The 23292-nt window shown below is 36.5% G+C and overlaps 1 protein-coding gene across 1 annotated transcript; it reads left to right on the plus strand.

Annotated features, from left to right (window-relative positions):
- Positions 1-6188: 6188 nt before the first annotated feature.
- On the plus strand, positions 6189-7704 carry LOC132612772 (protein NODULATION SIGNALING PATHWAY 2-like). Its single transcript, XM_060326862.1, has one exon. The coding sequence runs from the start codon at positions 6189-6191 to the stop codon at positions 7692-7694; it is 1506 nt and encodes a 501-aa protein (XP_060182845.1). The 3' UTR covers positions 7695-7704.
- The last annotated feature ends 15588 nt before the right edge of the window (positions 7705-23292 follow it).

The following is a 23292-nucleotide window of genomic DNA, read 5'->3' on the forward strand; positions in this document are numbered from 1 at the left end:
GGAGCAGCCATAATGAGAGATCCTTTCTAAGTGTTACCCTTTTAGAAAGAACCCGCTCTGATACCAACTGATAAAAACTAAGCGTCCACCAAAACAGATAAAGGACCAGGTACCTTATCTGTTCCCTCAAGAAAAAACAGAAAGTAAATAGGACACAATGTTTACGTGGAAAACTCCTTGCTCAAGGGATTAAAAACCATGATCTACACTGGTAGGATTTCCAACTTCACTAATTGAGCAACTTTTTCAGATTACAAGCCTTTTGCAACCAATGAATTAGCCCACTAATCCCTTCCCTTACAATAACTTTATTGCAAGCACTCACTTGACTAACTCTAGCCAAGAACCAAACTAATTCAACTACCTCTAGATGAACTTCAACTCACCATAACTAACTATAGTTAGGCGTCTACACAAAAATCTTAATCAACCAAAACCTACAAAATCCCTTCTTAAAAAAGTGTAGGTTTACAATATTTAGACCAAAAGACAATGACTAAAACAACCTAGGACTTAAGACATCTTCAATCTTGGAATCTGGTCCTTGGAGTTATTTAGTCTTGTTCTTGAAAGCTCTTAGAAAACTGTGGCGACTACTCTTTTCAACAATGAGAATAATATGTTTCAAGTGCTAGGTCAAACAAATGCCAACATGTTGTTTATATAGGCGACCAATGAGAGCATGTGAGGATCATGTGAGTGGCATGTGATATAGATGGAGACGTTGCAATGATCCGTCTGTCCCGCTGTGGCTCTGTAAGTCGGAACAGTGCCACAGCTGTCACGTTCGTACAATGCCCAGGGACCTGATAAAGGATCTGCTCCATGATGCATATGTCGATCATCAAAACTCATAACTCATCAGATTCGTTGTAGGTGTTTTTGCACTTAAATAGAAATGTTTCTTTTTCTAGTTCCGTAATATGTTATTCTTTGGATGAATTTGTATTTATTTTTTTAAACTGTTTTTCATATATTGCGTACTTTTTTTTATTATTATTATTACTAATTTAGATATTGCATGCATAGCGTTATCGTTATAGTTTAAAGGTTAAAAAAGAATCTTCATCTTTCATTAAAAGAATTTTTTATATAAATATTTCTTCAATATCTTTCGACAGCCAACTTGAGTTTTTATCAAAGTGAGATTCAGAGTTGAATTTGTTTCTTGAAAATAAAAATGTAAATTGGAAACCAACTTACTAGTTATTACTCCCTCTGTCTCAATTTATGTGATACACTTTTCTTTTTAGTCTGTCCCAAAAAGAATGATACATTTCCTTATTTGACAACAATTTAACTTTAAATTTTACCTTTTACGCTTAACGAGATGATCTATAACCACACACATAATCTTTGGCTTACTTTAAACCATAAGATTCAAAAGTCTTTCTTTATTTCTTAAACTCCGTATCAAGTCAAACTATATTACATAAATTGGGACGGAGAAGTAGTTACTATATATCACAAGTTAAACTTGTAAGTTGTAACAGCCAACTATTAGTGATGTATTGTTCATTTAGGGCCTCAGACCACACGAGGTTAAAATATGTCACTAAGGTTTAAGTTGAGGTTTGCATCACTAGCGTCTTAAAGATGAGAGATTCGACTAAGAGCCCATTTGGATTGGCTTATAAGTTACTGAAAATAACTTATAAGCTGTTTTTAGTTTTTTTGAGTGTTTGGTTGGCCAGTCTAAAGTCATTTTGTGTTTAAAATAAGCTCAAAAACATAATTAGGCCCGTTTGGCTTAGCTTATCTAAAGCAGCTTATAAGCCAAAAAAAAAAAAAAGTTGGGCTACCTCTACTTATTTATTTTTTTTGGCTTGTAAGCTGCTTTTTTTTTAAGCACATCCAAGCAGGCTCTGAACACAGTTGAACACGAGGTTTGCGCACAATTGCTTAAGGTTGCATGCAGAGCGTTTCTGATACCATCAGTAACAATCCATCCCATTAGTGGTATTATTTGCCTTAGACCCAGACCCGCACGACTTTAAAGCGCGTCACTGGGTCTGACACTTGTTTTCTTATATAACCATCTGCTTTAATGTATTTTGTCGATATGAGATTTAAGTATGTAATAAAACTACACTGATAGTGTAAGAAATTAATTAATATTATTAGTGTATATAACCTAATTTTTTTAAAATTAATAATGAAAAAAATAATCAGAAATCAAACTGGGCCGCAACCCTCTGACGCGTATATTTAATTTGGGCATGGTACAAACATTTTTAATGTAAATATTTCCATAAACAGGGAAAAATTTAGAAAAGAATGAGCTCCATTTTGGACTTCCTCATGTGTTTTTTTATTTTAATTGTTTATATGAATTGAATGATATGTACTCTCACAGTGTTTTAAAAGGCGGGGGCGTAAGGCGGGGCGTTTTACATACGCCTCGACGAGGCGTAAGCCCCATGGATATTTAATTTTTAGTATTTCTTAAAATAATATAATTACAATAAATATTTTTAAATAGGTAAAACTACATAAAAAAATAAAAAAAAAACTGTAAATAAATGAAATATATATATATATATATATATATGTATGTATGTATGTATGTATGTATATGTGTGTGTGTGTGAGCGCGCGCGCGCGCTTGATCCTCACAAAAAAATTATCAAAGCAATCCATTATACACCGCTTATAACTTGTAATTATATATAACATAATTTTACAAGTATAAACAATACAATGAAATAAAAGCTATTATGAAATGCAAAACAATTCTAACATTTTAACTTTCAAACACGGAAAAAAACACAGTTTCTTAAAACACTATTACTATCATACTATTCATTTTATCTCCCTATAAGCAAATAATCAATAAAATTTATCAATATTACAATTAAAACATAACTTCTTCATGAACAAAAAATTAAATTATATGATAATCTGATACATAGGACTTATGACCAATGACAAGTGAAAATGTACAATTCCGCTATGTGTTTTTTTTTTTTAAAATTAAGTGATATTCACCCTCACGACGTTCTCAAATAGTAAATATCCAATACTACGACTTGTTATATGAGTTACACCCAATCTTCTATTTCTATAGATGAAAAACTATTAAGTATCATTATTTTGTTAAATAATTATGAGGGTGAATGATTTTAATTAAGGAATTTAAAATATAATTTGTGTAAGAACGGTTAGGCGAGCCCTGGGCGTTGGGCGTTAGGCATGTTTAGGGCGTACGGTTGGGCGCTTAAGGCGTAAGTCTCATAGGAACTAAGCCCCGCACGTTAGCCCCAGGGCGTTTTGCCACTGCCCTGCCCCGAGACGAGCCCCGGGGCGAGTCCTGACACTGCGTTTTAAAACAATGTACTCTCATGATATGGTACGTCATAACTTTTTGGTCTCTCAGAAAAGTTTAATTAAACTACATGTCTAAATTCTAATTAATTACAACTTCCACCGAGGATAGTCATCCGAATTTCATAATATGCTTCTTATATTCTCTGCTACTCAATAAAATTTAGTTTTTGAGTTGTTTCTTGTTATGTCCCTTTGCTCACGTTGCTTAATTTTTTATTAATAACTTGATGGGAATCTTTTGTGACCAAAAAAGAAATATTTGATCCAAAACGTTTAGATCAAATGTTTAGTATTATCGTAGAACTTAGAATTATTTGAGAAAAGCTTCTGCTATTTCCATTAGTTTATTGCAATTTTCACACTAATTTGAGCATCTAAATGAGTTAATCCACGTGAGTTTGGGCCTTCTGATTGGGAGCTTTAAAATACAATATCTTTATTAATTCAATTTGAGGTTATTTTTCATTAATTTTCTTTAAAATGATCTGAATTTAGTTCAATCCAATTCTTGAATTTTTCTTTTCGTTCAGTTGGTATAGATTTTCATAAATTAAACTCTATTCACTGTTTTGGTTTTCTGCCGCATATATCAAATAATTGATACATCATGGTTTTATCTAAATTATGTGGCTGTTTAACCAAGAAAATGGTATGGTAGTGATATAGGATTGAAAAAAAATACCCACACGGCACAACCTATCGGCTATACCAGCTTTAAATTTGTTGTATTAAGATAAAAAAAACAACCAAGTCAATTTTAATATGAGTCATGATTTTTTTCTTTTTATATATGAGCCACTAGTTGATTGAGCTCATGATTAAAAGGACTCGGTTAAAGTTAGAAGGCGCTAAATTAGTGTGAAGCCTGTGACGGAGGTCGGAAGGCATTGACGAGGGCGGGACAAAGATAAGGACAGACAAATTTCTAGGTTGGAATTTTTTTGAAAAAAGATAAATACATATAGCACCAGACAAGTTCACGTCGGAAAATGAGAGAGAAGTTAAATAGTATATTTAAATACAAATTCATATGTTACTCGCGTTTATAAGATAGCACAAATCCGGACTTTGAATATTAAGATGACGTTGTCCAATGTTATGTTTACTTTCTTGGGGAAGGGGAACATAGTTGGGTTTGAAAATTTCACAATTTGTTGACCTCACAAAAAGATGCCCCCATCTATTGGTAGGAGCCCTAATATTTTTTTAACTGATCCAGATGGAAAAAAAAATCCAAAAAGATGAAAGAATAGATTAACAAATTAAAGGTTTGACCATGAAGAAAATTAGAGTGGAAGATGTGAAAGGTTTTCTTATCTCCTAGCTAATCACTGTTATTGGCTTGACATGGATGAAAAGAGTAGTGGTTAAGTAGACGAGAATCATTAATTCCATTGGTGCAGAAGTAAAAAGTACTGTATTAACAACTTAATTTTAATCTAATAAGCTATTGTTCTAACTTGGTTTGACCATCTAAGCAATGGAATAGATCAAAGTATAAATTTCTAGACTAATTAATGGAATCAATCCAGTAAAAAATAGTGATGTCTTTTTCTTTTCACCTCCCAATTGAATGTCAATTTTCATGTTCTAGGTATGGAATTAACTTCAGAAATATTTTCTAGCTGGTTTTTCATGACTTTCTACTTCAACAGTGGCTTTAGTTTTGTCAGATAATATACTCAAACCAAAGAGAAAAGGAATCTTTATTTCTTCTCTAATTTATTAGTTTTATTTCGTTTTTCACTTAAACTATTCGTTTGTGTGCACTTGTTCACATTAAAGAATTGCGGTATGCTGAGAGCCTGCAGCGTAAAATTAGTCAAATTAATTCTCACTATATAAGAATTTCCAATTTGGTTGAGATTGTGACGTAGTTACTGTTGTAATAGTATTTTGCTTTTTTAATAATCTGCAAAACCATAACATAACTTCATATCCATAAGGGATTCTAAAACCATGCACAGCAAGCTTATCAATATTTTTTTTTCCTTTTCTCTGTTCTTTGGATGGAAAATCTTGAGTTCCACTAGAAGCAAAAGTGATGTGAATTATTCAAGATCGAAGTCGATTTGTTTTATAAAAAGAAGTATCAATCTGGATTATTTCATGGAATTCAACCAATTATCTTGATCGTGGAATATCATTGACAAATAGGAATTTGGTTTATAAAAGAATTTCCTGTGCGAACTAAAAGCTATAGAAATTAGGTGTGATCTCTTTTATAAATGGAATGACTTTTCTTTTATCTATTTATTTATTATTTGGCAGTAAATGTATTATATATTTTGAGCTCGGTAATCCCAATAATACATCTAGAACAATTACTGATTTGGGCGATAAAATGTCCTAAAATGTACTTTCATATTCATAGTACTTAGAAAACTAAGATCTTCAAACACTTGATGCCTTGAGTAAAAAAAGAAGGTGCTGAATGTTGGAGGGTGGGGGAAAGGGGGATTTAAGCCGTGAACTTATTAATCCGTGCTTATTCAAAGCTTTCTCCAATTCCTCTATATTTTACTATTTGTGATGTCAATTTGTTGCAATTAATAATTTTGAAAGCCAAACAGAATTTGTTTTTGAAAACTTCCTTGATGAATGCTATGATACAACACGTCACATTAGGCAAAAGATTCCATTGTTTTTGGCATTGAGTAATCATTTTTAATTATTGTTGTAAAGGGTTTTTTAGGACAAGTTGCATCTACTACTTTGAAACCCCTTTTTTTATTCCTCTTTATTTTAGCTTTGCGTATATATAAATCCTGTTCCCTAACACTTGGAAATAGAGCTAACAAGCAACAAAACTGTCTAAGACCTTTAGACAAAATCTCCAATTACATTCCCTCTAAGAAAATATGGAGTGTGAGAATTTTCAGCCAAGTTCCATTAATCCATTTCTTGAATATAGCAACTTAGAAACCACATTTCCTTGGCAAATTCCTAGTATTAGCCCTCCATGTTCCATCCAAGATTTTGTGACAGTTGTTAGTGATGTTGACATACTAGACTATTTCCCAAATGGCTTTGATTTCATCAATGGAGATGTCGACTCCCCCCTTCAAAACTCTCAACAATTGTCCTTATTTTCAAGTCCACAACAAGTTGTTCGGGGAGATACTGAATCTTCGACAGAGGGTCAAAAATTACGTGTGTGCAATCCCCCTCTCAGTGTGTGCAATCCCCGTCTCAAATTCCTTCAAGATCAGCTCATGGAGGAAACAAGTGTAACTGATCTTCTTCTCATGGGAGCTGAAGCTATTGAAGCTGGAAATGTTGATCTTGCTTCTATAATTATCTTGAGTCTAAATACAATCCTTTCTGATCAAGAAAATAAAGAAAATTCCCCTGTTAAAAGACTGGCTTTGTATTTCACACAAGGCTTGTTATGCAAGACCTTGAATAGTTCACATGAATTGTTGAATGAGAATCACTATCAACCATCGCTTTCAATGACCGCATTTCAAATGCTTCAAGAAATCTCCCCTTATGTGAAATTCGCTCATTTCACCGCGAATCAAGCGATTCTTGAAGCCACAAAAGGAAGCCAACAAGTTCATATATTGGATTTTGACATCATGGAAGGCATCCAATGGCCTCCATTGATGGTTGATTTGGTTGAAAGAGGAGATTCAAATTTGTCTCTAAGAATCACAGCAGTTGTTGGTGACAAGAATAATTCATTCCATGTACAAAGAACAGGCAAAAGACTCCAAGAATTTGCCGATTCTATCAATTTTCCTTTCATGTTTGATCAAGTTCTCTTAGAGGACTTAGAAAAAATTCAAGTTGAGGGTCATAACAACTTAATAGCAAATGTTATGATCCACCAACTACACATGCCACAAAGGGGAAGTTCATTAGTCAAGGCTTTTTTCAATGGACTAAGAAGATTGTCCCCTAAAATTGTGGTTTTAGTTGAAGAAGAACTCTTCAATTTGACTAAAATCCCATCCATGTCCTTTGTTGAATTCTTTTGTGAGGCTCTACACCATTACACCACAATATCTGATTCAATTCTTAGAGGGTTTGGTGGAGGATACAAGTTAGCATTAAGGGTCATTGAAAAGGAATTCTTGGGAGTTAGAATTTTGGACTCTTTAAGACAATTCCCTTGTGAGAAATTAGAAAGAGAAAAATGGAGTGAAGGGCTTTATTCTTTAAAAGGTTTTCGGCAAATTCCAATGAGTTCAAGTAATGTGAGACAAGGTAAGCACTTGGTGAGTTTGTTTAGTGGAGGGTATTGGGTGCAACATGAGCATTGCAAATTGACTTTGTGCTGGAAATCAAGGCCTTTGACAAGTGCTTCCATTTGGGTTCCCACATCATCAAGTCCCAGTCCTTCAAGTTCAATATCGTTTTAAAAAAAAATAATATAAATTTTGGAGCATTAAATTTCGTGGGAATTAATTAGATGGGCCTTTAATTAGATTGGAGGTTATTGAAATTTTACAATGTAAATATAGTGAAGTAGTTTGGGAAAGATTGAATTAATGAGATTGTATTTCTTGATTATCATTCTAAGTGGGTTGTTAGCTTGCAACTTGTAGTCAACACAAGAACTACTAATATATTAATACCAATCCTTGTGGGGTAAGGTCAGCCGATTAGATCCGACAGGACAATCGGTTATATGACTGCTTTCATCGATTGGGTCGGTCTGCGAAAAGTAAGAATGAGCTTCTATGCTCCATATTTTAGTCCAAGATCCATCAAAGACTCCTAATTTAAGGACCCTTTACTCCTGGGTCTTCAACCAAGGTCGTGTAGAATGAATAATACGACACATCGTGTCCTTCCCCTCAAATCTTCATTTCATTCTTTGACAAATATTTAATATTTATAAGGTCCCTCTTCATCATACCTTCTTTTCATTTCCTCAAGTACAAATGAGAGACAGTTGTCATATTTAAGTTTTAAGCTCTAAGTAAAATTAACGTAAAAAACACCTTAATCATAGTTAAGGAGATAGGTTTCGAGAAACGACACTCACCGGCTTTGGTAAGAAAATATCATCTTCCAAAAATTTTGGTAAGAAAAAGCTCAACATCCTCCCTTGTTTTCGTAGATGACATCAATTGGTAGTTCTTATTAAAGATTTTCCATTAAGTTCGGTTTTAAATTTTAACCAAAATCAAGTTAGATTTAAGAGAAAAGAGATGGGACTAGCACTTAATTGTCATGACCCGACTAGAGGGTCATGACGGGTACCCGGAGCTACCCTATCGAGCACCACCTAACTCACTTGTCATCACATTCAATTTGAACATACACTGTTCTCATCATAAAACTCATTACGAGACAACCTTCATTTACTTCCCAAACATATATATATATACACACACATAGGCCTACAAGGCTACAAAATGATGTACATAACATGCAGTAATAGGATCATGAGACATTTACTACCCACACACATGTATCTACGAGCCTCTACTAGAATACTAGAATCATAAAGACGGGACAGGACCCCGCCATGCCTCAAATATGTACACAAAAAATATACCAACAAGCGGCAACTCCGGAGAAGTGGAGTGCTCTAATTGACTGCTGATAGAGCTCCTAGGTATTCGGTCTGTCTCCCTGTCTACCTGTAGGCATGAACGCAGCGTCCATAAAAGGAAGGACGTCAGTACAAACAATCTACTGTGTATGTAAGGCATGAACCATAATGTAGTAAAGCAAAAAGGAAACATGAGGGAAAAAGATAACCTGTCTTAAGGTGAATACCATGCATGCTTAGCCTTTTAAGAAAACATTTTTCATACATACATAATATAATATCATCACTATCCCGCGTCCGGGGTAATCATCTCACGCCGCCCACTAGTGGTGACTGCCCGGCCAAATAGACACGGTGTAACCATCATCATCCATAAGCCGCCCCACCGAAGTGGTGTCTGCCCGGCCAACTAGGCCCGGTGTAATCATACATAAAAATAAGCATGCATGAGAGTCCAATTAAAAGCTACAATTCTATCGGAGTGACGTAAGGTCGGTAACCTCCGATTATGTTAGGGAATAATCATGATCGCCATGTCTCACCTTGAAGGAACTAGTATTATGAGGTGAGACTTTCAACAATGAGTAATATCAAGAAAATCATAAAATAGGATCATTAGTCTTATTATAGCATCATTTCATAAGCTTTAGAATCTCAATGAATAAAATCATCATCAGTATCATAGAACATATCTCATCCCTTTCTCGTAGGAAGCTCTTAGAAATCTTTAGCCTTCAACTTTGGGATATGAGGAAGTCATGGAAATATAAAGGAATCATAGTATAGGAGTCATGCCTTTGAAAGAAAGGGACTAGCCTTACATACCTTTACGTCTATTTAACTTTATCGACTAAATGCTTCCCCTCCAAGCTCACGATTCTACATTCAAGAGAAGTCATACTAAAATTAGATAATTGGAAGCATACGTGAGTCTAACCTAAAATGACTAAGAGCTAATGAAAATTGGGCAGCAGTTCCTTTGTTCCAACCACTTCCTCCATATGATAAACAACTCCCAAATATCGATAGCAACACCTATAATATCATAATCAATAAACTTCTTCAAGTTAAACATTATTCAACTCTTAAAATTCCCTTTCAAAGTCATCCTTAACCATAACTACAGTGCAACACCATATCCATTGTCATATAGTACTTCCTCAACATCATTAGTATCATTCACAACATGATTATACTCATGGCATATCAAGAATTATGATTCAAGTCAAATTACTATTCAAGAATATCACTATTTCCACATTTGAGCCTCATATTCTACTTTCTTCCCAATCCAAGTCATTCAACCACTCAATACTCTTAATAACATGAGATGAATACGAAACTCACCTTTGGTGATATAGGAATGGACTTTGGATGAAAATACTTTACTTGAGAAAAAACCCAACTTCAATTCCAAGAGAATTCTTGGCTTCCATCAACCCTAGTGAGCATCCATACACTTGATTCTCTTGATTCTTGGTGTTTAATCTTTGATTTCTCTTGGATTTGTGTTGATATGGTGAGTTAATGGAAGCTTTCAGAGGATTTAGGGCTTTATTTTGGGTGAAAAATGAGGCCTAAATTATGGGAAGCCTCTATTTATAGGCTTAGGAAAATTTTCCACCGACTTCAATTTTCTCGAAATTTCGGGCAAAGTACGGGTTACTGTTCATAAGTACTTTCAAAGTACGGGTTACTGTTCATAAGAGGTAAAAAAAATTCCAACCTTCTGGAATTTTTTGCAAAGTACGCCCAAAAAGTGCGGGACGTACTTTAGTGTACGGGCCGCATTTTTCTCTGTACTTCACAGAAATGCGATCTGTCAGTTGCATTGGAAAGAAGACTCGCTGAACTTCAATTTTCATAAGTTATGGGTTCCGTCCAAAATTCTGCCAAGTTTCTATCCAAAAATCTGTCCAAAATTCTGCCAAGTTTTTTCAAATTTTCAACAAACCTAATTTCTTCGATTCGCTTGATCCCGAAACCTTTAGATACTTGTCTAACACTTATTAAAAGTCTTTCTTGACCTTATAGGGGTATCATAGACCCTCTGAAATCATGTTAGTTTGCTTACGACGACGCAAAAATTCACGAGGTGTAATATCCTTCCCCCTTTAGAAACATTCGTCCTCGAATGTTAAACTCTTAGAAATTCTACAAAAATTTCGCCAGAGTTTCCCCTGTAACTATACCACTACCACCCTGTCACAATAACCCAGAATATAGAATGCCTCACAGGGCTATAATAACAATAACAATATTGCTCACACACGACCAAGGAATCATCAAAAGAAGCATTACATACCTAGGGACAATGGCGTCTCATCTTGAATTTCTTCTGGGGGTGGAAATAAATGTGGATATATGGATTTCATATCTTCTTCTACTTCCCAAGTCATCTCTTCTCTACTATTGTTTCTCCATAGAACCTTAACTGAGGCTACGTCTTTGGTTATGAGTCTCCAAACTTGCCTATCTAGAATGACAATAGGTACCTCTTCATAGGACAATTTCTCAGTAACTTGGACATCATCTACATGCACAATTTTGGAGGGATCTCCAATGCATTTACGAAGCATTGACATATGAAAAACTGGATGGACTGACTCCAGGTCTGAAAGCAGATCTAACTCATAAGCCACTTGGCCCACCTTGCACACAATCTTGTAAGGCCCAATATACTGGGGACTAAGCTTTCCCTTCTTGCCAAATCTCATTACACCCTTCATCGGCGACACTTTCAAGAATACCCAATCGTTAACTTGGAATTCCAAGTCTCGTCGATGATTTTCCACATAAGATTTTTGACGACTCTGAGCTGTCAACAATCGGTCTCGGATAAGCTTGATCTTTTATACCGCTTGTTGGATTAATTCTAGGCCTATTAACTTTGTCTCCCCTACCTCGAACCATCCAATTGGCAATCTACACTTCCTCCCATATAAAGCCTCATATGGATCCATTTGAATGCTAGAGTGATAACTATTGTTATATTTAAATTCAAGGAGTGGCAAATGATCATCCCAATTACCTCCAAAGTCTAACACACATGCTTGCAACATATCTTCGAAGGTCTGAATGGTGCGCTCAGCTTGCCCGTCAATCTGTGGATGAAATACTGTGCGAAGTCTCACCTGAGTTCCCAAACCTTCCTGGAAGGACTTCCAGAAATTAGCTGTAAATTGTGCTCCCCTATCAGTGATAATGGATATTGGGACACCACGAAGTCGTACTATCTCTTTGATATACAGCTTTGCATAATCTTCTACTGAGTACGTAGTCCTGACTGGTAGAAAATGAGCTGACTTTGTAAGTCTGTCAACAACTACCCATACAGAGTCATGCTTACACCGAGAACGAGGCAAGCCTACAATAAAATCCATATTAATCACTTCCCATTTCCAATTTGGAATCTCCATAACTTGCAATAATCCTCCGAGCTTTTGATGCTCAATTTTCACCTGTTGGCAATTAGGACACTGAGCTACAAACTCTGCTATATCTTTCTTCATTCGGTCCCACCAATATATGGACTTGAGATCATGGTACATCTTTGTCGCTTCTGGATGAGCAGAATAACGGGAATGGTGGGCTTCTTCCAAAATCTAACGGCGTAATCCTGCAACATTCGGAACATATAGCCTGCTTCGATACCTGAGAACTCCATCTGCAGAAATCTCAAATTGTGACTTTTCTTTATGAGGAATTGTATCTTTATAATAACTTAACTTGGGGTCTTCATGTTGGCGCTTTTTCACCTCAACTACCAACGATGAGGCAGCCGGATTTTGAATAGTGACTCTTGTATTGCCTGAATCCATCAAGCGAACTCCCAGATTGGCTAACTGTTGAAGTTCATGAGCTAACTCTTTCTTCTCTGGCTGAACATCACATAAACTACCCATGGATTTGCGGCTAAGAGCATCAGCTACCACATTTGCTTTTCCAGGATGATATAAAATGCTAACATCGTAATCTTTTAATAGCTCCAACCATCACCTTTGCCGCAGATTCAATTCCTTATGCTTGAAAATATACTGGAGACTCTTATGGTCTATATAGATATCAGCATGGAATCCATATAAATAATGCTTCCACATCTTCACTGCATAGATCACTGCAGCCAATTCTAAATCATGAGTCGGGTAGTTTTTCTCATGTTTGCGCAACTGCCTTGAAGCATAAGCAATCACCTTACCATGCTGCATCAACACACAACCTAATCCAACACCGAAGGCATCACAGTAGACAACATAGCCTTCTGATCCTTCTGGAAGTGTCAAAATCAGGGCTGAAGTCAATCTATTCTTCAACTCTTGAAAACTACGCTCACCAGCGTCGGTCCATTGGAATTTTGCCGATTTCTGAGTCAGTTTCGTCAATGGTGCAGAAATAGAAGAAAATCCTTCTACAAATCCTCTGTAATAACCTGCTAAACCCAGAAAGCTACGGACCTCTGTAGGCGTCGTAGGCCTTGGCCAAGTCTTCACAGCCTCAATCTTCTGGGTATCTACTCGAATACCATCAGCTGAGATAATATGGCCCAGAAAAGTTATAGAATTCAACCAGAACTCACATTTTGAAAACTTGGCGAATAATTCCCGAGTCCGAAGAATTTCAAGAATAGTACGTAGATGATCTGCATGCTCTGCATGCTGTGCCTCCAATCGAGAATCTACTAGAATATCGTTAATGAACACAATCACAAATAGATCTAGAAAAGGCTTGAACACATTATTCATCAAGTTCATAAATACCGCTGCGGCGTTAGTCAATCCAAACGACATAACTCGAAATTCATAATGACCATATCTAATTCTGAAAGCCGTCTTCGGAATGTCTTTTTCTCTAACTCTCACTTGATGATATCCCAACCTTAAATCAATCTTTGAAAACCACTTAGCACCCTGCAGTTGATCAAATAAATCATCGATTCTCAGAAGTGGATATTTATTCTTGATTGTCACCTTGTTCAACTGCCTATAGTCAATGCACGTTCGCAAGGAACCATCTTTGTTTCTCACGAACAACATAGGTGCTCCCATGGCGATGAACTAGGCCTAATAAAGCCTTTTTCAAGCAGATTTTTTAGTTGTGTCTTTAACTTTTTCAATTCTGCAGGAGCCATCCTATAAGGAGGAATAGATATGGATTTGGTATCCGGCAGCACATCGATAGTAAAATCAATCTCTCGTTCTGGTGGAAGACCTAGAAGCTCATCTGGAAATACATCCGGAAATCCATTCATTACTGGAACCGATTGAAGAGTTGGCGGTTTTGCTTCAGTGTCATGAACCCGGACTAAATGATAGATATATCCCTTAGCAATCATCTTCCTTGCTTTGAGATAGGAAATAAAACTACCTCTCGGGGACGCTGTATTAACTTCCATTCTAACACTGGTTCTCCCGAGAATTGGACCATTTTCGATCTACAGTCAACATTGGCATAACAGGAGGTCAACCAATCCATGCCCATAATAACATCAAAATCAAACATCTTCAGCTCGATCAAATGAGCTATAATATGACGATCACAAACCACAACCACACAATTTCTATATACTTGTCTGGCTATTACCGGGTCACCAACAGGAGTAGGCACTTCAAAAGGTTTGATTGGCTCTGGTTTCACCCCAATATGATCAACAATATAATAGAACCCAGATCAATCAATGCATAAACATTATAAGAGAATACTGATAATATACCTGTGACCTCGTCATGGGAGGACTCAAGATCCTGTCGCTCGGCCAATGCATAAATACGGGGCTAAGGGCCACTTGAACTGAATGCTCCTTCTCTGCCCCTACCACGACTTGATGGCGCTTGTGAGCCTTGCCCCAAACGACATACAGACGATGAGGAACCAGCTGCTGATCCTGTGGGCTGGACCCTACCTCTATCACCCAACGATGGACAATCATGCATTATATGCCTAGCTTGACCACAAGCATAACAAGCATCTGAGCCTCGATGACATTGGCCCGTATGTAATTTACCGCACTGGCTGCATCGTGGTACTGGTGGTCTCCTCTGACTAGGATCGCCTCCAAACTGAGAACCTGAAGCTCTCGAGCTCTGACCCAATCCAGAATAAACGGGGCGGTCAAATCTCTTGCCCGCAAATCGAGGAGGAGGTGCACTAGCTGCGGACTGGCCTGAATATCTGGAATATTGTTCCCTCTAACCCCCTCTGTACTCACCACTAACACCGGCAGATCTGGCCCTCTTACTATGCCCTTTATTAATATTGCGCTCACCCCTATGCGGTTGCTATTGTTCCTCTAAATTCTGGGCATGGGCTTGAATACGGGAGATGTCCATCCCTTCCTGAAGTGAAGCTGTCAAGCAGTCTTTAATCAAGTGTGGCCCTAAGCCACTCACAAATCGATGCACTCGGTCTCCCATATCGGCTACCATAATCGGAGCATACCTAGCCAATGAATTGAACCGAAGCCTATGCTCTCAGAAGCACTTATTTCCCTGTCTGAGATTTAAGAATTTGTTGGCTCGGGCCCGTCGAACTTCCGGTGGCAAATAATGGCGAATGAAGGCATCTACGAACTCTTGCCATACCAGGAGAGGTGCATTTTTTCCTTTCGAAAGCATTCAATTGTTATACCACAGAATTGCTACATCCCGCAACCTATAGGACGCCAACTCCACTGACTCAGTATCAGAAGCATGTATTATTCTTAGCATCATCAACATCTCATCTATAAAACCCTGTGGGTCCTCATCCGGCTTTGACCCGAAAAATTCTGGCGGGTTCAAACTCATAAAATCACAGGCTCTGGCACTAGTCGCTCTGTCACCAGGACCCGCACTCTGTCGCTAGGTTTGGGCAGCTACTAACTGAGTCAACAACTGGACTGCATCTCGCAAGTCCCGATCTGGAGCAACAGGGGGAGGGACTGAAGCCCTTCCATGCTCTTCTGCTACTGGAGGAATATAGGTAGCATGCGAGGGAGTGACACTCTGAGCCTCACTATATCCTAGCTCAGCCAGGGGTTCTTGGCTGGTACCTTCTCCAGCAGCGCCTAGTATTGTGCTGACTTTCTTCTTCTTTCTCGGAGGCATCGCTGAAATTAAACAGGGAAAGATTAGATAGTTGCATTCTTGACTTGACTCTATCGCACGATCTAAGATGAGAAGGAAGGTCAATAGTTCCTAAATGCCCTGCAGCCTCCTGTTTATAAGTGTTGCGCGCTTCACACCAATAAACAAGACTCTACCAGACACGGCTCATAGACACACTCTAGGACAAACTACTCTGATACCACTTTTGTCACGACCCGACTAGAGGGCCATGTCGGGTACCCGGAGCTACCCTACCGAGCACCACCTAACTCACTTGTCATCACATTCAATTTGAACATACACCGTTCTCATCATAAAACTCATTACGAGATAGCCTTCATTTACTTCCCAAACATATATATATACACATAGGCCCGCAAGGCCACAAAATGATGTATAAAACATGCACGAATAGGATAATGAGACATCTACTACCCACACACATGTATCTACGAGCCTCTACTAGAATACTAGAATCATAAGGACGGGACAGGACCCCACCATGCCTCAAATATGTACATAAAATATATACCAACAAGCGGCAACTCCGGAGAAGTGGAGTGCTCCTATAAGACTACTGATGGAGCTCCTAGGTATCCGATCCATCTCCCTGTCTACCTGCGGGCATGTACGCAACGTCCATAAAAGGAAGGACGTCAGTACGAACAATGTACTGACTTTGTAAGGCATGAACCATAATGTAGTAAAGCAATAAGGAAGCATGAGGGAAAGAGATAACCTGTATATCAAACTGCCTCTTAAGGCTAATACCATGCATGCTTAGCCTTTTAAGAAAACATTTTTCATACATATATAATATAATATCACCACTATCCCGCGTCCGGCCCTTCCGCGTCCGGGGTAATCATCTCACACAGCCCACTAGTGGTGACTGCCCGGCCAACTAGGCACGGTATAACTATCAACATCCGTAAGACGCCCGCCGAAGTGGTGTCTGCCCGGCCAACTAGGCCCGGTGTAATCATACATAAAAATAAGCATGCATATGAGTCCAATTAAAAGCTACAATTCTATCGGAGTGACGTAAGATCGGTAACCTCCGATTATGTTAGAGAATAATCATGATCGCCATGTCTCACCTTGAAGGAACAAGTATTATGAGGTGAGACTGTCAACAATGAGTAATATCAAGAAAATCATGCAATAGGATCATTAGTCTTATTATAGCATCATTTCATAAGCTTTAGAATCTCGATGAATAAAATCATCATAATCATCGTCATTATCATAGAACATAGCTCATCCATTTCTCATAGGAAGCTCTTAGAAATCTTTTGCCTTCAACTTTGGGATACGAGGAAGTCATGGAAATATAAATGAATCATAGTATAGGAGTCATGCCTTTGAAAGAAAGGGACTAGCCTTACATACGTTTACGTCTCTTTAACTTTATCAACTAAACGCTTCCCCTCCAAGCTCACGATTCTACATTCAAGAGAATTTGTACTAAAATTAGATAATTGGAAGCATACTTGAGTATAAACTAAAATGACTAAGAGCTAACGAAAATTGGGCAGCATTTACTTTGTTCCAACAACTGGGCGGCTACTAACTGAGTCAACAACTGGACCGCATCTCGCAAGTCCCGATCTGGAGCAACAAGAGGAGCTTGAGCCCTTCCATGCTCTTCTGCTACTGGAGGAATAGAGGTAGCATGCGAGGGAGTGACACTTTGAGCCTCGATATGTCCTAGCTCAGCCGGGGGTTCTCGGCTGGTACCTTCTCCAGCAGCGCCCAGTATTGTGCTGACTTTCTTCTTCTTTCTCGGAGGCATCGTTGAAATTAAACAGGAAAAGATTAGATAGTTGCATTCTTGACTTGACTCTATCGCACGAACTAAGATGAGAAGGAAGGTCAATAGTTCCTAAATTCCCTGCAGCCTCCTGTTTATAAGTGTTGTGCGCTTCACACCCATAAATAAGACTCTACCAGACACAGCTCATAGACACACCCTAGGATGAACTGCTCTGATACCACTTTTGTCACGACCCAACTAGAGGGTCATGACGGGTAACCGAAGCTACCCTATCGAGCACCACCTAACTCACTTGTCATCACATTCAATTTGAACATACACCGTTCTCATCATAAAACTCATTACGAGACAGCCTTCATTTACTTCCCAAACACACACACACACACACATATATATATATATATATATATACACACACACACACATAGGCCTACAAGGCTACAAAATGATGTACAGAACATGCAGTGATAGGATCATGAGACATCTACTACCCACACACATGTATCTACGAGCCTCTACTAGAATACTAGACTCATAAGGACGGGACAGGACCCCGCCATGCCCCAAATATGTACACAAAAAATATACCAACAAGCGGCAACTCCGGAGAAGTGGAGTGATCTTATAAGACTACTGATAGAGCTCCTAGGTATCCGGTCAGTCTCCCTGTCTACCTGCGGGCATGAACGCAGCGTCCATAAAAAGAAGGACGTCAGTACGAACAATGTACTGAATATGTAAGGCACGAACCATAATGTAGTAAAGCAATAAGGAAACATGAGGGAAAGAGATAACTTGTATATCAAACTGCCTCTTAAGGCGAATACCATGCATGCTTAGCCTTTTAAGAAAACATTTTTCATACATACATAACAGAATATCATCACTAGCCCGCGTCCGGGGTAATCATCTCACGCCGCCCACTAGTGGTGACTGCCCGACCAACTAGGCATGGTGTAACTATCATCATCCATAAGCCGCCCATCGAAGTGGTGTCTGCCCGGCCAGCTAGGCCCGGTGTAATCATACATAAAAATAAGCATGCATGAGAGTCCAAAATTCTGCCAAGTTTTTCCAAATTTTCAACGAACCTAATTTCTTCGATTCGCTTGATCTAGAAACCTTTAGATACTTGTCTAACACTTATTAAAAGTCTTTCTTGACCTTACAGGGGTATTATAGCCTCTCTGAACTCACGTTAGTTTGCTTGCGACGACTCGAAAATTCACGAGATGTAACATTAATCGAAATAAAAACCATCAGAAAAAAAAACATTCATATTTTACATGTTATTATTAGTTTTGATGAATACCATAACATCTCCTAGTATAAACAAATTCCATTGAGTTAAACTTAGTCGTACTTGACAATGGAATTGTAGCTAATTAAAGGCATTAAATTGCAGTATAATGAAGGAGGGTGTATTTATTTTGCAAAGTTTGGAATTTGATGGGTTTAGTTGCGCACCTCTTCGGCTCTTCCTTGCTATTTGTGAAAAAAGATTACATCAATTTTTCCTTGTTCTTTAAGATAGTAAAATTGTAAATATACCTGTAACATATCATTTGGTAAAAGAAACCAAAACAAAAAAAGTTGATCAACAGTTGGGCTAGAATTGATGGGCCTGGGGTTAGTTTATTGAAAATTTGGGCTGGGCCACAGAGCACTAGGGTCCTCATCTTAGAGAATGCTACTCCTACTCCCAATTCTAAGGGGTCTGTAGTGCAGAATTCATGTTCTAAAGATGACTGAGCAACTTCAATTTGTGAATCAATACTCTTTATAAAATAATTTGTCGAAAATAAAAAAATAAAACATATTTATAAAAAGAGAAGAAAGAAAGACTGCTTACTTTTTAACAATAGAAATATTTTAAAGCTCTGAACTAAACTACTCAGATATTCATATTAGTAAAACGTAATCAAAGGCGTATCTAGCCTACAAGGTAGGGGTTCAGCTGAACCCTAAACTTTCGACGCGGAACCTAAATTTATGTGTAAAAAATTATTAAAATTGCAATAAATAGTGGATATGAACCCCTAACTATAAAAATATAATGGGTTCAATGCTAAAAATCTCAAGATTGAACCCATAAAATTTAAATCCTGGATCCGCCACTGAACGTGATGTATTACTAACACATAGCAAAAATCTTTTAGCTTGAACTAACCTTTACCAATAAATAGTAATATTATTTGTGAAGTTGAAGTTATTACGCCTTGTAAGAATACTACACTATAAACAACTACACTATTTTTTTATCTTGAACTAATTCTTATTACTAAATAATAATATTATTATCTGAAGTTAAAAATATTATTAAAATTTGGCTTTATGACATTAATTTTATTGATAGGTTGATAGCAGAAACAAGGATATAAATTATAGAGTTATCAGTTGTAGTAGAATTAGTTTATCTCGTGTTAGTGACATATAAGAGAACTTTTGACCAATTATACAATTTATCCGACACTATCACCAACTACAATCAATCATGGCATATCTAAACCGGTAGAAACAAATAATAAATCATGAGGTGGCTACGTATTGAGCAACACTTCCTCCTTAAATATCCAAGATTTTTATTAAGCTATGATATGTTGATTTACTTTTGGATTTGGTACAGTACGCTATTATCGTTCTCACTAATCTTCAATAAAAGACTATCATGATTACCAAATAAATCGAGAAAAAGATATGTTTACAAGATAGTGCAACTATAAAAGAAATTTCTCTTCCCTTAGCACTTAAATTAGAAATGGCTTTCGGGTTAATATGTCTAACTTTAGAGTATTGTGAATTCAACAAATATTCATAGGACATATGAAAAGTCGACATATTGTCACACACTAAGTGAAACTACAAGAACAACAAATTAGAAGTATAATCTTTTGAAGCCTGAATCCACAGAGCGTGTAAACTCAAAGTAACTAATTACCAACACCAGAACATGAATACATTCAGAAGTACAACATCAACAACAAGATAAAAGTTGGATGTGAAGCCAAATTGTTAGCAATTGCGGAATAGATAAGATTTTAACTTTTGGTCAGTGCACTCCTCACTGCTCGCTATCTCAATATAATGGTGCCCTAATATTACCTAAGGAAGCTATGCTAATAAAAATAATATAATATTTAAATGATGGCAATAATTTCAAGTAAAAACATTGTCTATATGCTTATATCGAAGGGAAAAAAAGTGCCTCTTGAATACTAGAATAATGAGTCTAATTAGTCTTGATGTAAAGTATTCTTGAGTCCATGTAGCAATTCCATACCATCATCATCTTTTGGCATTTGAGTGCATGCCCATAACTATCTATATGCTTCATAATTTCAAATACCGGATTTATATGTTGGATAAGGTAGACATGAAAACACCTCGTTGGAAAACAAACAAATATGTAAGAGTGAAGGATTATGAGCTGAATTATGTGTAGTTGGCTCAGTTTTACTTAAACGAGTTATGAGTAAGTAGAAAATTGATTTATTTGTAAATGTTAATTTGAAAATATATTAACTTTTAATGTGTTAATTCATGCCTTCCGGGATTACATAAAATGCTTTTGAGAGGTCCTATAGGCTTTGGCATCCGGCAATAATCTACGTGGTTTAAATTATCAATTACTGAACGCATGAATATTTCTTTATACAAGCTACAAAAATCGTAGTTATGCAATGGATTAATGGTAAACATTTAAGTACCTAAATTATATTTTTCATTTTTTTGTTGATAGGTAAGCTTTAAGTTTTTCATCCTCATAGACATCAAAATGAGTTGAATGAAGTTCACTTTCATGAGGTTAATCTTTTCTGTTTTGTTTCAGGATAATTATGCCAATGCGTCAGATGAACTCAGTGAGATTTCATGCCGTATTGGTTATTGATTACGATGTACTCCCTCCGGATAAAAAAAAAAGTCAACTTAGTCATTTGCACACCCCTTAAGAAAATACTAACTCCTAGATAAAAATAGGTAATTTAACTAAACTACCCCTAATTAAATAGGCATTGGGATTTGATCATATAACACTTAATGCGGGCAAATTTGGAAAAACAAGGTTAATTCTTTCTTGATTTGATAAGTTGACACTTTTTTTTACCCAAGAAAAAAAAGACTAAGTGGACACTTTTTTTTATCCGGAGGGTGTACTATATAATAGCGCTATATTTTACTCCATATAAGTGAATGTTTTCTTAGGATTTCATGATAATTTTTTTAGGAACTTTCTTTTTGGTATGGCCTTGAATGCGGAGTTAATGACTATATATGTATTTTACGAGATATATATTGCTCTATTGTGACGGCATGCAATACAGCATGTGCTAAACTATTGTCAATGTATAAATAGATAAGCACTACCTTTAGTTCTGAAATATAATAGCAAAGAGTATTAAATTTATATTTATGTTATCACTTTGATCCGTCGGTTGTTGCCTTCCAATTATATTGGTCGTTGCTAATAGTGACGTGAAAAATAGACATGCGACAGAGTAAGCAAGTTTGATGGAAATCTGAATTATATGAGTGTATTTGTCACAGCCCAAATCTTACATTTAAACGGTGATAGGGCATCCGATGAACCACTACCGTGCTATTCCTCTAAATACAAAATACGAGGACATCTCATAATCATAAAAATAATACTGAAAGGAATGAGTGTAGATATCAAAATTTTAATTAAAAATTTGGATTAAATTCTAAATTATTGACATGTTGACCAAGTCAAATTTTGGTTAATAAAGTTAGATTAATTATTTAAATCAAAATTACATGACTTGAATGAAATCCAAATGGAAAACTTACATAAACCACCATATTTTGGAAGATTTTAACAAATTATAGCTACTTTTTCATATTTACCATTTGTAGCTACTTTTTAGTTTTTTACAGTTGTATTTCGTTTTTATCAATACATGTATTTTTTGTTGTTCCTATTTTTTTGGACGTAATTATAGTGCCACATTCTGGATGGAATCTTTTAAAAATGGAAGACATCATAACCCATCCCATAAATCACGTCTTGATCATATCTTCCAATCTTTAAAAAATGGAAGACATCATAACACATTCCATAAATCACGTCTTGATCATATCTTCCATAATATTTGCGTATATAAATCTTTCTTGCAAAGGTAACATATAGAATATCTCGATTATTATGTTAATAAATTACAATACAAAATACATATATATTTATGATAATGTTTATAATTATAATTAGATCAAAATTATATGACACTGAAACAAATAAATATAATTGTAACTCAAATAAACCACTTATCCACTTAAGTTTTCACATGTGTTTGTACTGGAATCCTTTAAATACATATACATACATATGTATTTTCCTGATAATTATATATACAAATACAGAAAAATACATTTGTATTTACTGAAACAAATAAATAAAAGTTCATCTCAAATATACCACATATGCAGATATGAAGACAATACACATATCAACTTAAGTATTCACATGTATTTGTACTGGAATCCTTTAAATACATATACGTACATATGTATTTTCCCGATAATTACATATACAAATACAGAAATATAAATTTGTATTTACTGAAACAAATAAATACAAG

The sequence above is a fragment of the Lycium barbarum genome, chromosome 10 (assembly GCF_019175385.1).
Source record: "Lycium barbarum isolate Lr01 chromosome 10, ASM1917538v2, whole genome shotgun sequence".
In the NCBI taxonomy this organism is placed as follows: domain Eukaryota; kingdom Viridiplantae; phylum Streptophyta; class Magnoliopsida; order Solanales; family Solanaceae; genus Lycium; species Lycium barbarum.